A 15,635-nucleotide genomic window follows, 5' to 3' on the forward strand; every position below is an offset into this window, starting at 1 on the left:
CTAACATCCCCTTGTCCTGATGTGATTTGTGCTCAGACCATTCACTAGTCTACTGATCATCAAATAATAATGAAGTGTTCTGATAATTGACAAGAGTCAATTTAGACACCCATTTTGTCATATTTCCCCATTCTGACTATTTAACAAGTACTCCAAAATGGTTGAAGATAGTCAATAGATAAATAGTCAAAAAGATCTCTTGAAGCTTTGATCAACCTTTAGTTCTCTGGGAATGAAGCAAACTACAAAGTTTGATGACACATGTCATACTGAACACGAGAGAAGACAAACAGAAAAAAGAGAAGTCATGTAAATAAGCATATCCACAACTTGATGTTATCATACAGAAACATCAAGATAAGAAAAAATAGGTATCTGATTAAATAAAAATGTGTCAAGAACTGAAGCTGATAAAAATCATGCTTTGCCTGTGTAAAATCAGGAAAGACTTTTGTCAAAAATCCTGTGCAGCTTTCTATTTGCTCAATTGAACTTCATCCTCTGTTTGTTCATGTACATCACCCAGAGTCATGTAGACTGAGGGAGTTTGTAAGTATTGTTAATATATCATACAATTTTACCAAACTGTCTCCCTCCTGATAAGGTCACTTTACAGTGGGTATTCCAGAATTTCTGAAAATGCCAAACAGATACAATGCATTACATTGTTTGACATTTTCATGATACTAATACATGAGGCGTTCAGTCATCTGAAAATCAAGGAACATATATAGAAACTAAGGACTTTTTTAAAAAAAAACAGAGTTCTCATGTCCATTCACTAGGCTACAATCATCCTCTGAAAGAATTATTGTCTCCATAAGCAAAGAATATATATGGCTATCCATTTTCATTAAATTTTCTTGAGTTGGCTAGAAGAGAAAACAGAAGCCAGTTAACTAAACTCGTTCACTTAAGCAGGGAGATAAAAGCAACAAACTGAATTTAAGCACTTTTAGCAAAAAGTCTATAATGTAAACAAATTGATGAAAGGTAAAACATAGGCAAAGGGAAGTCTTACTATCAGTCTCAAAGAAAAATAATCCCATGCTGCCCAAGAAAAAAAGGCATGTAGAAAAATTGAAAAATGATAAGAAAGAGAAATAAAGGTTCCCAGAAGACATAGTACACCAGATGCCAAAATTAACTGTCCACCCAAAACTAGTAGCATGTTTCTTTAACCTCCTTAAGGTAGGAGACCCATGTGAACAGTCCTGCCATTAAGGTCAATGACTGTTTAAACTCAATGAATTTAAGGTTATGCAATACCAACCACATACAGGCAACACAAGCAAGCAAGGGAATTTTCAGACTGTTGGAGAGAGAAGAGATGCAAATATATAGTTAACATATCTCATATATTAGAATTTTTTTAAAAATCAGTACCTTATCTGGCCACCACTGCAAATCTTCTCCTAACGAGACTGGGCTTTGGACAGGTGTATTCTTCTTGTCAAGGTTTGGCTCTCCTTCTTTGCTTGTAGAGCCTCTTTCATTATCAAATGAGGCTCCATCAAGCCACCTTCTTTCACGCAAACGTAAAACGGACTCACGTTCACGCAACAGCTCAGAGTCTCTCTCTAAGGGAAGAAGGAGAACTGGTATGCAATTGGGTCACACCAGTGGGATAAAAGTAAGCCACTCTCTAGTAAAGACCCTTCAGGATGCAACTAACAGCAATTAAAATCTATTATAAAATGTAAATATCAAAAAGGCATGCAGCACTCAAAATATTAACCCTTTCAAGCATATGTACTTTATTATTGCCAAAACCATTTAAAATGTAAAAATGATACTCAAAATCTATTTGAAACCCAGGAAGCTTCAAGCTACCTAAAATGAATTATTTTTTATTATATCATTTGATATATAGAACAAAATAAAAGATATTTTTAAAAATTTGTAGTACCATATGCAAAGAGTATATTATGGGTGAGGTATCAAATAGTACAAACGAAACAAAACTAAGTTTCAACTAACAAGGATTTGAAGAGACTTTTAATCTAGCAAAAAAGGAGTGTTTATTAGAGAGTCTCAGCAGTTCCCCCACCACCACCTGAAAAGGTTAACACGCAATCTTACACTCTTGTAAATTTGCTAATCCAACCCCTTAGTTTAATCAAAATATATAGCACTAGATGTGATTTTAAAAAAAAGTTAAGAGTAAAGTTGATTAAAGGAAAATTTTGAAGTCAGAGAAGTTCTAAAAAGATTTTTTTAAGGAAAATGTTCCTTACCAAAACGCTTTCCCTTCAATTGGCCTACAAATTGTCTAAAGCCAGTACGCCAGTTCTCTCATACAATTAAAATGTTAAGTCAGGTAATCAAACTAAATATCCAAGAGAATATATACATGGAAAATAAGGATTTTTCATCTTAACATAGAAATAACCTTAGAAAGGAAAAGGGGAGGGATTTAAGAAAAATCAGAGGATGAATATTTATACATGCACATAATGCATTTAAACTATATTATTCCTTATTTGTGTTAATAACATTCTTAAACAAAACAAACCTCTTCTCTTGCCTTACATCTTTGCTTTCTGATCTATCACTGTCATCTCATTCTCTACTTCCTTCAACAATTGATTTAAAAACGAATGTCCATCAAGCTTTCTCCTAACTCCTCTATAACCAATGTTTTAACAACTTTTTCTTTTCCCTCTTATTCAGACCTCATAGTTTAGTTCACTTCTAATGAGACTATAAAGAGGAGAGCTAGGAGAATGTGCATTAAAAAGAGGTAGTGGGATATATATAATTCTACAGCTTGTCCCCAAGACCTATGCATAGTTTCATATGTATGGATAAGGCCTTTGGTTTTAATCTTCAATAGCATGAGTAAGCAATCCATTCCCCTAAAGATATTTTGGATTGTGACTTTCATAATTTCTGTCTATTGGCCATACTGCCTAAATTTTATGGGAATTAATCCAAAAAAAAAACCTGACAGACTTCAAGCTGTCTACCATTTTAGAAGCTTCATAAATAACACAATGAAGCCATATTGATAACTTGGGGAAATCACATTATGTTCACAATGTACAGCAACCATTATAAAAACCTTTAACTAACTTACATGATACACTAATATATTTATGCATGTGAATACTAAGACAAATATTAAATGGGTAGAATTATATTCAAGAAAGATTTGTTACAGAGGTTGGATTAACAACTGGTAAAATGCTCTGGAAAATGTACTAGTTCTTTTGAAATAAAAACTATGAAGGAAGCACCAGATCCAGTATTGGATTTCATACATTTTTCAAACCATATTTATAATTTGATGTTATGCAAAATATTCTGTAGCTGCTATTTCTAAATCTAAATACAAAAAAAGGACTGGGTTTAAAGTTGAGCAAATATATTTTAAAGTGTCACTGATAATATATCTCACAAAGGAACTGTTAACTATCTGAGTGGTACATAATGAGCAGTGAAGAAGCTGTCATTGCTACCCATCTGAACATAGGTAGGATTTCTACATTTGCTATAAAATTATGCCTCCGTATCAAAGAAGGCAGAAAATTCCCTGTGTACCAACTGATTTTAACTTAACAATCTAAAGTAAACAAGCTATCTTTTGGGATGTTTCAGAAAAGAATAATTGAGTTTTTAGGTCAATCCTCCATAAGTCATTGTGTTTTTTTTATTAAAAAAAACTGGCTTCAGGCAGACAATTTTAAAAGCCTCATGCACATTTCACCTGTCAAGACATTTCAAACATACTACTAGCAATTATTCTATAAACTTACTAGAATGTTTTTTAAAATGTTACAACTTAGCAGAAAGTTTTTAATTTTCTATATTTAGAATAGAAAGTGCACACACAAATCTAAGACAGAAATCACCAGCATGTGCTATAACTAGTGTACTGCACAGCAATACTACTTATTTACAAAGAAAAAAGGTGCAAAATTACCTCGGGACGAGCTTAGCCTGGAAAGTGATGAGCGCCGAAAGGATGGATAACCAAAGTAACTAATATCTTCTGAAAACATAGCATCAGCATCAATAATGACACTTGGGTGAGCAGAATGTATGTCAGCATCCAGAAGAGACATAAGATCCTCTATAAGAGGAGACAAGGATCTGAGGTAAATTATCAGCTACTTGAAAATAATCTCGAAAGACCATCACCAAACAAGACAAATCCACCAACAAAACTGATCTTTTCTTCCAATTCCCTATCGTATGAATATTTTGCCTACTGCTCACATTTCAATCAAGCAAAATATCCTAGAATGCAAATCCAATGTTATCTATATCAACTGCCTGCTTGCTGCTTCAAGCCATTAAATCTAACCTTATCCTAAGAACTCAAGTATTAGACAAAGCTAGGAACAGTTAAGCAATATAAAAAGATTGAGACTAAATAGTTCCAGAAGACAGCAGGTGAAAATGCTTCCTTCAAAAGAAAAGAAAAAGGAAGGAAGGAAGGAAGGAAGGAAGGAAGGAAGGAAGGAAGGAAGGAAGGAAGGAAGGAAGGAAGGAAGGAAGGAAGGAAGGAAGGAAGGAAGCTCTAATTTTATCTACAACTAAGACAATCTTTCCATAAGCTGAAAAATGTCATTTAATAGAATCTACAGGTAACTATGCAAAAATGCATACACATGGCTCCTGAAGAAAATATTTTATGAGACTACATTTATGGTATCAAGTTAACTGAAGTGTTGATATGGCAGTAGAGTGCCCCACTTTTGAATCACAATCTTGACATAAAATCTCAGCTGCTGATAGAAGAAACAAATGCCCTCCTGGTAACAGCTTTTTTTCTGCCACTTTCCATTAAATTTAATTTCCAGCAGAGAGTAAGAAATGCTGCCCAAACTGACAGCAGACACATTTAAGTTTATCCAGTAAGTCTCACATTTCATAAATTCAACACCTTGCACTCCTAACCAACAACTTCCTGCATGTAATCCAGCTCCAACAGACACTACCTTATCCTTACTCACCTGTCTCTTAAATCCCATGACTCCACTGTGAAGTCATGTACAATTCTTTTATGTTCCCATTTCTTTTCTACCTTAAGAAAACAGAGTTCTTAGCAGTCAAAGACCATCAGCCTGACTCCCGCTACAAGTAATCCCAATGAGATCATAATTCAGTTTGAATAACCTGACCTTGATTTTTACAATCAATAAAAAATATAAATGTATTCATATCCCCTATTTCCCCATGCCCATCATTCCCAGGAACCCATGCCCTATTTTCCTATTTTAAGAAAACACTGGTTTATGCAATCCTTTCAGCGTCCATCCAAGAATTACATCACAATGGATCAATACCTCAGTATCAGTAACTCTCCACTTCTCCGCCTATGACATCCTCTAGGAAATGTATTACATTTCTGAGTTACAAACTACAATTAACAATTAAGAGTGGAAAGATTTGCTTTTAAATGAATCTTAGCTATTTTTCCGTATCACATTAGTTATATAATCCTGAAAGAATCAATCAGTTTTTAAAAACAGGTTAGAGGTGCATGAAGTTTCACAAAAGAAGCTGCTCCAACCATCAGGCATTTGATTGAAAATTTTCCCACACATGAATTAAATTTAAAAATTGGGATAATCTCCAGCACTTAGTTTCCTCTTCCCTAATTTAAGCTCCCGGTCTGAGAAAAGTTGAGTATGGAATAACACATCACCCCCCTTTCTACTGATCATCCAAGAAGTATTGGCTCTTGCCCCCCCCGCCCCCCCAAATGCTTTCCAGTAACTATTTACAATGCTCAGTGTATCATGTTGGAGCATCTCAGACCAGGTACTGGTTATGATTCATAAACTCTTTACATAAGAGTAACTAACCAAAGTATTTCACAGCTATTCATTTTCATATACATTCATGCTCAGAGGCTGATTTTGAAACTGCAGAAAAAAATACTACAGCAATACAGTAATCCTATCATCTCAACTCCCTTCCTCTGTTAGACCATCCAAATGGGTTGATGTAAAAAAAAATCAGTCAATTTCTGTCGGATGATCTCAAAACACAAAGCAGGATCAGATTTAGTTACCTGAATGAGTGACCACCAGGAAGTATTAAGGGTTGTAAGCTAACTAAGAAGTTGGGGTGGAAAAATCCCAGAAGGCAGCAATGACAAACCAATCTGCATTGTTGCCAAGACTATTATATGGACGTATCCATGCAGTCACCAGGAATCGAACGTGACTTGGAGCCTTTACTTTTACAGGTATGCAGAAAGGCAATCCACTAAATGTCAAAAAGCTGTCTGTCATCAATAATGTTGATGATATTGATAAATTATAATTTATAATTCTTTCTTGTGAACTCAGTGCTAGACATCTCCAGAGCTGTTGTGTATCCCCAAGTTGTAAAGCATTGGATATGGTAGAATAAGGTAACTCAGACAAGATGGTGTTGTTATTGATTCTCTGGGCTGGTTTCAGGATCCAAATTGTAACCTGTTCTTGGTGGGCCTGTACTCCCCCTTTAAGAAACAGGTTTTCAGCACAGGGATCCTTCTAAATCCAGCACTGATGCTGGGCAGTCATGTAACAACTGTGGCAAGAAGGTTTTTCATCAACTTCAGCTGATAAATCCTGAAGGAGAAAAGCCTAGTTTTGATGACTTGTGCGCTGGTAAGCTCCAGGCTAGGCTACCGCAGTGCACTCTTTGTAGAACTCTTAAGATGCTACAGAAATTTCAGCTGGCCTGGACTATAGAGCCAAATATGCTAAAGGCTACCTATTTATGTTTCCACATTACTCCAACACTGTAATAGTTTTACTGTTTGCTAGTTGCCTTTGGGGTACACAGGTTAGAATGCCTATTTCCATAGGGCCATGTGTGCCTTCTTTGGTCATGTCAGACTCTTCAAGTCTGGCAAGCTCAGGAAACAAGTATCCTGTGGATTTCTGAAAAGATTTTATTGCTAGTAGGCTAACATAAGGGAATCTTAAAAGCTAAACAAAGTGATTCTCTCACACAATTTATACACAGTGTAATTAAGGCAGAGTTACTCCTAGTCTCTTTCTCACACTTCCCCATTTCCCTGGATTCAAGAAACTTTTCTCTAATGGCCTTGTTTCCTCCCTTAACTGTCTTGCTGCCTCCTCTGCCTTTTAGGCATTCCGTCACAAATATCAGCGGGTCACTTCTTGCAGGTCTCACCACACCCACTTGACAATAGCAATCAATTTGTTTTATCCATGGCAGACCCGTATGATGGATCTGACATTCAGATTGAAGCACACCCTCTCCTTATTACATTTTAGGGAGGTGTCTAAAAAGTACTTAGACATCTTAATACATTAATGAGTTTTTAATATTGTTTTAATGTATGCTGTATATTTACTGTGTCTTAATGCCCAGGGCCATTAAGAAGGTAGGCAGCATATAACTCATTTAAATAAGCAAATACAATTCAAATTATTAGCATTAATCAAAGCAACCTATCATTCATATAATCTATATTTATTTACTAAAATCTGAAAATGTTTATTCCAATTTAACAAATAAAACTATTTATTTATTTATTTATTTATTTATTTAACAAAATAAGCTCTTTACTGCTTTCCTTTGTAATCTTAACATTTCTGGGCAAGAAATTTCACTCTGCCATTATAAAAAGGTATCTCTTGTTGCAATCCTATACAAATTTATGTTGAGAACTAAATAGTGATCTAATAGTGATTCTTACACAGCTTTAACACACATGTATTCTTATACAGCTCTCTCGAATGGCTGGCAAATTGGCCTCTCACCAAGAACCTGAATAAGTCATAAATATTCTTTCCTTACATCCATCCAAAATTTAAGCTCTTCAGTATAATAGCTTGTTCAGACAGAACTAGCTAGATTTATCATCTAGCTAGTACAGGATTGTTAAGAATGCAGTTTCAGTCACTAGATAATTTTTTCATTTCAACTGAAGAGAATATATATAGCTCAGGGTTGAACTGTGGAGTCTTGGTGCTCTCTGAGCTTGTTTGTTTGTTTCGCTTGCAGACGTTTCATTACCCAACCAGGTAACATCATCAGTGCTGGTGAGTGTGGGGTTTTCTCCCTGTTTTTATACAGTAGCTTGCCCTGCCAGTGTTGGTGGGGGTGTGGTTTTCTCCTTGGTAGTTCCTTGATTGGGTTATTGTTTTCTCCTTGATTGTGTAACTGGTGTTAATCCCTGCTTATCTGGGTGTTGGCTGCTGGAGAGAATGTGTTCTGGTTTTTTTGTTTAATTTTCTTAAATTTTCTTAATTGTTTAATTTTGTTTAATTTTCTCATTTTCTAACAAGCCCTCAGAACTCAAAAAATGAAATTATTGTCCTACTGGACAAAACAACAATAGTCTCTGAAAGGTTACCTTTCTCTGATCTCAGTCACTATAAAAATGTGAGACATTATTAGTCTTCCTTATAGCATCAAACTGAGACCAAGATTCTCTCTTTACAGCAAATTCTGTCCATGCTCAGAAGACCAAGACCCTGCTAAATAAGAAATATACAATTATCTAACTTAGAATGAGTTCACAGTTTTACTTGGAATTCTCTGGATGACTGTTGCCCTCAATTTTTCTTCTTCCAAAATTCATTCATTCATTCATTCATTCATTCATTCATTCAAGCCACCGCCCATCTCCCCCCAAAGGGCATTATATGTGGCATTACCATTTTTTTTTTTAAAGCTAATTAAAATACATGACGGCATAGCTGATCAGCTATCCCTGTGTTTTAAGGATTTCAGATGATGATGATGATTATCATTATTATTACATTTGGGCTGAAGGGGAGAGTCATTGGCAAAGGGACTCAGAACTAAGAAAATTTTCTCTCCCAGATCTGTAACAAGAAGCAATTCTAAATCTAATAAAGCATTCTGAAATGAAATCTTTCTTCATGACATATCTGAGACGTATTTCCTCTGAATTCTACTTAGCTAGAACTAAAGAAAAAAGTACTGTAGAATACAGAAAATAAGCCTCCTATCTCTGTCTTATGCATCATTTAACATATGCTCTTCTGATAAAATTCTTATTAATATCTCTCCATCATTGCTGAAGTGGTATGATTTTGAAAGCCGTATTGGAAACAAATAGAGTGACAGTATAGTCTATAAGTATAATATGTTCTTGAAAAGAACATTGAATTGGTCAATACAGCAGGAATAAAATTATAACAATACTGTGTAAGTGCTACATGCTAGTTTAGTCTTACATTGCCTATAAATATTGGCCCCCACTGGGGGTGCAAATGCAAGCATTCAACAGTCAAATAGTACTACTACCTTAGAATTTAGCAGCATTTTTTAAAATGATAGTAATATAGATCCCGCTACACCAAACTTCCTTCTTAAATTACTACAATGCCTCAGATGGAATTCACATTTGCTACTGAGTACTGCAATAAGAATGCAACAGTTTTGTATAAGCCAAGCAAAATTACAGATTGGCATAACCATGAAGCAGAATTGTGGAAGTGCTTATGAGAACCAGGAGAACCTCAGCAGTCAATCAACCAGCAAGGCTTTTAACATTTGCTTTTGAAAGAGCAATTTATTTCATAAATTTTATAGCTATTTCACATGAATATTTTCTCACATTGACGCAACTTTGGAAATTACTTTACAGTAGGAAAGCTTTTAACTATAAAAGGGATTTTAATTTCAGATTCTGACTATACTGATTCTTAGGTTCCATTTTAAAGTTTGTATTTTGTTTTATTATTATAAGGTGTCATATATAAGCAGAAAGTTAGGGTATAAATTTAATTATCATCATCTCCGCTGACATCATCTTGCACTATATTAAGCCTTTAGGCTGACTGAGCTGCAGATTCATCTGTGAGTGAGCATCTCCATCAAACTGTCTGTGACTTGGCTAGTGTAATATGCAAGTGTAGAACTTGACTTTCCTCGACAAGAAAGAAGCTGCAGAAGGAAGGTATGGGTTGCTATTAGTTTGTTAATAGTTTCATTCTCTGGTTTCTCCCAAAACCAGAATCCAGTGTTAACATGTCATGCTATTGCTGAGTAACAAGACAAAGATGTTTCTTTTCCCACCTCTGTTTGCAGACACTGTCAGCAGGTATTCAAGAACGTGTTTAGCACTACAGCAGTCTTATTTATCTATATAAGCATTTTTATTCCAATCTTCTAATTTTATGCACTTATAGCTTAGCAGGATATGTGAGGTGACCTTATAAAAATACCCCGATTTTTTTTCCTTTTTTAAAATTAACACAAACAGACTGAAAAGAAAAATACCACTGCCAATGTAAGCATATTTCGCAATGGAGTGCTTTTTTAATACTTTCCTTTTTAAAACCAGCAGTATATAAAATTTCATAAATAAATCATGTCTGCGACAAAAGCATTAAATTATGTATTTCTAGCATTTGAAACAATAATTACCTTAAATTAAGATTTGTTCTACCAATCTACTTGCTCAACTGCAAGCCACCATACACATCAAACTCTAACTGGCCTTAAAGACAGTAAAAAAAAAAACCTCAACAACTTTACATTTGGAAGAGATCATAATTACAATAGATTTAAAGTAATCTCTCTCCTTTTGTTTGTCACCGGATGAGCTAAGGGTACCGTGAATCAATTGCAAGCATTTTAGCTGATTAAAAAGGTGGGGAATATATAGCTTATTAACAGTATCAATAAGCCATCTATGGAATGCATGGATTTGGAAGCTAAACTCCATATTATAATGACATTAATAAACTAAGGAAAGGGCCATTTCAGGAAACATAGAGATGGAAACATAAGAAATGGATTATCTGTCTTCTAGAAAAGCCAGAAGTAGGTAAAATTAATATATTAAAATTGTTCAAAAGTAATATATTGATCAACTAGAAAACTACTACTTAAAAAATCAGTAGTAGAATATGCTCTAAATATTACAATGGCAATTCATACATTTAGATGCATATTTTTTATTTTTATTTAATTAATGGGAATATCAAGGCAAGTCTTATATGGCTAACTATTACGCTACAGAAATAGGCCTTTGTTTAACAGTCACCACATTAATTTCTTCCCCAGGCATTTCTTACACTTAGCAATTCCTATTCTGCTCCTTTCCAAGCAACCACAATACTTAATCAGCAATAGATTCATTCTCAAAATATAAACATTATGATAATTCTCTGGTTATCAAAAGTAACGTACAACTGCCTTGCAGCCTTCTTGCTTTAGAGCTTTCCAGTATAAGTTTTTTGTTCAACAAGGTGTCTGCTTTAGAAAGTAACTTTGAAGAAACAAACAGGATACAAAGACCCTTTTGTGTGCAGTGTGCTTTGTTAGAGTATTTATTTCTAAGTCATACAGTAATATGTGGCACAAAAAGAAACCTTAATTGTGGGTTTATTACATCTCAGTGTTACCTTACTCCCAAACATTAATTCATCTACACAACAGTTACATGTTTTTGAACAGTTAGTCTACTTCAGCTATCTCTTGACCTTTTCTATCTTGAAACATCAGAAACTTGTTGCACTATGAATTGCTTAACAGAAACCTTTCAAATTATACTTTAATTGGATCAGTTAAGATGCCCAAAGTACGTACAATCTTCCATATAATGCAGAATTTCAAATCAGAAAACTGAAGAACAATGACACAGATGATCTCCAGGGTCCCTTACATTCCATGATTCTGTGTGGCATCTTCCTGCACTGGGCAGTATGCTGGACTACAAGATCCTATTATTCCTTCCAACCCTCATATTTTACATATTGATTCCAATAGTAAAAGTAATAAAAAGCTGGCCTGATTTTGCCTTACCTATTCTTTTTTTTTCTTCCTTCCAAAACACCAATCATTTTTTAGAAGAAAAGATAATGCTAATTATTTATAAGTACTGCAGAATGAAAACCTATTGAACTCTTACAAGAGCTTAAAATGATTTTTTGAGAAGGAATAAGAAAACATTTCCCACACAAACCTCCAGGAAGGTAAGATTCGCTTGCTGTATCATCACCATCATCACCATCCTCATCATCACGACTCAGCAAGTTGTTCACCGCAAGATTAACATCAAGATTTGTTCGTTGAAGTTCTCTGATAATTACACTTCTAGATTTTCCTTGTAAAACAACTTGCGCCTATGCAAAACAGAATGCACACATTAAGCTGAATAATGATTCTCAAGGGGGTTCTGATTTACAAAAACAAAATCTTCCCAAGACATTAACCTGAATACTATAAATAGGTTAAAAAGTACTAGTAATCAGTGCAAGTAAAATTGTGCAATAGAAAGTGCATGTGAACTGTGGCAAGGAGGAGCATAAATCTGCCAGAGCCCTTCCTGAGAGTTCCACCTGTCCCTACCCCTTCTACCTAAATTCCAACATATCTAGGTGTGGTTATTCCTCCAGATGATTGAGTTCTACCCAGTGATGTAGTTATGCTGCCACAAGCATGGGGATGGAGAATATTCAGATGTAGAAATTCCTCTACTCCTTTTCGTCTAGAATCTGGACAGGCCACCAGAACAGAAAATCACCCTTCCCCTTTTAAACAAATGCTACGGTTTTTCATTTTTATCTCATGCTTCATTTTCAGTTTTACTAGGGTTACCAGGTCCAAGCAGTTTGAAATGCACAGTGTTAGTATAAACCCAACACTAGATGAATTAAAGGAATAAAGGATTTCTATTTTAATAGGCACCATAGTTTGAGAAAATAGTTTAGCTGCATTAATTACATCAGGCACATCAAAGCTAGAAATCATTAACTTGTAAACACACAGCAAACAAAAAGGTAAAATGGTCAGAGAATGGGAGCAGATATAAAACTACACATACTGCATAAAGTAGTACTGAAAAGAAATAAAGGACTCCTTACACATCTACCTGTATTTTTCCTGCCAATTTTATCTCACAGGTTCCAGTTCTTCCAGAGTTTTACAAGCACTGAGCCGGAATCCCAGGCTACTGAGGAAAATGCGCTTCTACAATTATTATTTGTTGTTTTCAAGACTTAACAGCCAGACTCTGTAGGGACAACAAAACTTCTCACTTCCCATCTTCCTGAATCCCACCCCTCTCCCTCTCACTGGAAAAGGAGAAGGGCTGCAGTTATACATCAGAATCAACTGCAGGTCCTTAGATCTATAACATGAAACATGCCCAATGGTTTGGGATAAGGCTTAGATCTCACAAAGGATCTATTTGGCTGCAAAACAACATGGCTTGTTTCAACAAATTGTTGGGTATGAAATTACTTTCATCAACATATCAATCTTTCATCAGTTTTTGTTTGTTTTTCAGTGTAGCCTTTTGCACTTTTAAGCATATCCTATTCTCGTGTAATTTTAAAAATGATCATTGCCTTTTCTATTACCATCTGCAATTCAACTTCTATTTATTCTCTCTACTCTTTACTGTTTAAGACTTTTCTACATGTTATACTGCCAACTTTTGCAGAAGTTAATTTTCATGGCAAGTTGAGAATCCTTTTCAAGATGAATTACAGCTACGAGGTAAGGATGCTGGCTGCTGAAAATCAACAAGCTTTTGGAAAGAAGATAAAGGATGCATTCAAGTTCTATAAGAGGAGTCAAAATAGACAGTAATGTGAGCTAGTGGATTCCTATCCCTTCTGCAAAGCCAACATAATTAGTTTACCTCCACATCACCTCCAACAGCATGGATACAACATTACAAGGAAATGTTCTGTTTTAATATTTTATAAATGCTTTTACTTCAGAGACAAGGAAAGACATATGTATCCTCATCAATATGAGTTCTAGTGACTACTGATAACCTATATTCCCTACATCTATATGTAAAATAATTGATTTACAAGATGTACTTGCATGTTCAGTTTATCAACAGAAGATTATACTGACAATAATAATACTGAATTGTTCCATTTTGAAAACAGAAAGACAGGAAGAAGAAAAATGCATAGCTCTGGAGGAGAAAAAATAAAAATACAAGCAAGGAAGTCAGTAAGATCTGAAGAAATATTTCCAACAGCATCACAAGAATGAATAGATAACCTCATAATTATCTCTGCAGTAAGACAATACTTTCAAAAGCCTGAGTGCCAAGTTCTGCTATTGTCAAGCAAAACTAGTAAACATACCCTGAGAAATACTCAGCAACCAGCTTATTTTTAAATCCTTTCCAACTCTGTCAATGGAAATTGCTTCTTTTTCAAAAGTGTGTATTTTATGTTCTTTAGAAAATGGTAGTTCATAGACATCTAAATTTAGATTATCTATTAAAGTTTTAATTAACCTAATAAACACAGTTGTTTGGACAGAATGACTTCTAAGTGGTGCTGTTTATTTGTAATGGAATTGTCAAGTAACTAAATTGATTTAAATATTTCAATCCATAGTAGCTATCACCTCTTGAACTTGCAGCCCCAGTGCTATTAGAAGGGGTCAGGTTGAGGGAGAACAGCTGGTATGCATATATTGTATATTAAGCTAAAGGAAAATGGCAGGAAGGCAGGCAGAGATTTAATAGTGTGTATGAAATAGCAGAAAAAGTTTAAAAACTACTCGATCATACTCACAACCAATTTCTTTGCCATAAAAATATAAAAATACTCATCATAAGGGAGACTCATACCTGTGAAATGAGTTCTTCTGGGATAACAGATGCTGGAATCACCGGTTGTGGCTGACTACCCAACAGACCAGATCCTCTATCACGTCCAGTTCGAATAACTCGTGTTTGCCTTCGCGAATCTCTAGCTCCAGCTGATGATCTACCTGATGATCCTCCTCCACTTCCTCCCACACCAGAGCTCCATCGACTTCTGAAAAAAAAAAAAATTAAAAGCAGAGGATGTTTCTGAATTATTTTTAAAGCTATCATGTCTCTGAACTGAACTGCTGTCTACAACATACTATCCACACAATACTATCTGTTAACTAGAGTTAATTCTGCAATTTTGCAAAAGATTAGAAACACTTCTGAAACTTCAGTCTCTGTTAAGATTTTTTTTTAATCTGATCAATCACGTCTGATTCTCAGAGATTGCCCGGACAAGCCCCTGCAGTTTTCTTGGCAAGGTTTTTCAAAAGTGGTTTGCCATTGCCTCCTTCCTGGGGCTGAGAGAGAGTGACTGGCCCACGGTCACCCAGATGGCATGTCTCCTGGTTTCTAGCTCAGTGCCTTAACCACCACACCAAACTGGCTCTTGGGTTAAGATTAAGTACAGTATGCACAAAACATACCACCCCAGAAACAAAATATATTACATATTCTTTTTAAACTGTAAGCCCCCCAGAGTCTTTTTAGAGCTGGGTGGCCTTGAAATCTAAGAAAATAAATAAACATGCTTCAAAGCATGTTCCATTTCCTATTCCAGGCATAAGGTGGCAATGTTCTAGAAGCTAGCCTTCCAAATTGCAACCTGTGCACTTCGAAAGATTAACTTCCCAAAACTGCCAATCACCCCTAGTACAGCTGGTAGACTGGTAGATTTCACTCATAACTTGTTAATATGGGCACTTCTTGGTATTTACTTTGGATTATACATAATAAAGTAATTCTGGTGGCAGAACTGTATCTACTACTGGAAAAAGATTCTCTTTTTCCTTTTTTATCCTCTATATCTGCTCTGAGCATCAAGGGCCCCCTTTAGCAGGGAGTGTCTTCTGTTTCAACCAGTTCTAGAAATTGTTCAAAGCAACACTAT

General features: G+C 35.3%; 1 protein-coding gene across 1 annotated transcript in view; it reads right to left on the reverse strand.

The window, feature by feature from the left end:
- The window catches only part of UBR5 (ubiquitin protein ligase E3 component n-recognin 5), a 94,621-nt gene that overhangs the window by 62,746 nt on the left and 16,240 nt on the right, over nucleotides 1–15,635 (reverse strand). Inside the window, exons 6-9 of the mRNA XM_063299562.1 lie at nucleotides 14,561–14,750; nucleotides 11,921–12,080; nucleotides 3,926–4,075; nucleotides 1,387–1,598 (exon numbers count right to left, since the gene is read on the reverse strand). Of these exons, the coding sequence (XP_063155632.1) occupies nucleotides 1,387–1,598; nucleotides 3,926–4,075; nucleotides 11,921–12,080; nucleotides 14,561–14,750 (712 nt within the window). The remainder of the gene's footprint in view (nucleotides 1–1,386; nucleotides 1,599–3,925; nucleotides 4,076–11,920; nucleotides 12,081–14,560; nucleotides 14,751–15,635) is intronic.

The sequence above is a fragment of the Candoia aspera genome, chromosome 3, assembly GCF_035149785.1.
Source record: "Candoia aspera isolate rCanAsp1 chromosome 3, rCanAsp1.hap2, whole genome shotgun sequence".
Lineage (NCBI taxonomy): Eukaryota > Metazoa > Chordata > Lepidosauria > Squamata > Boidae > Candoia > Candoia aspera.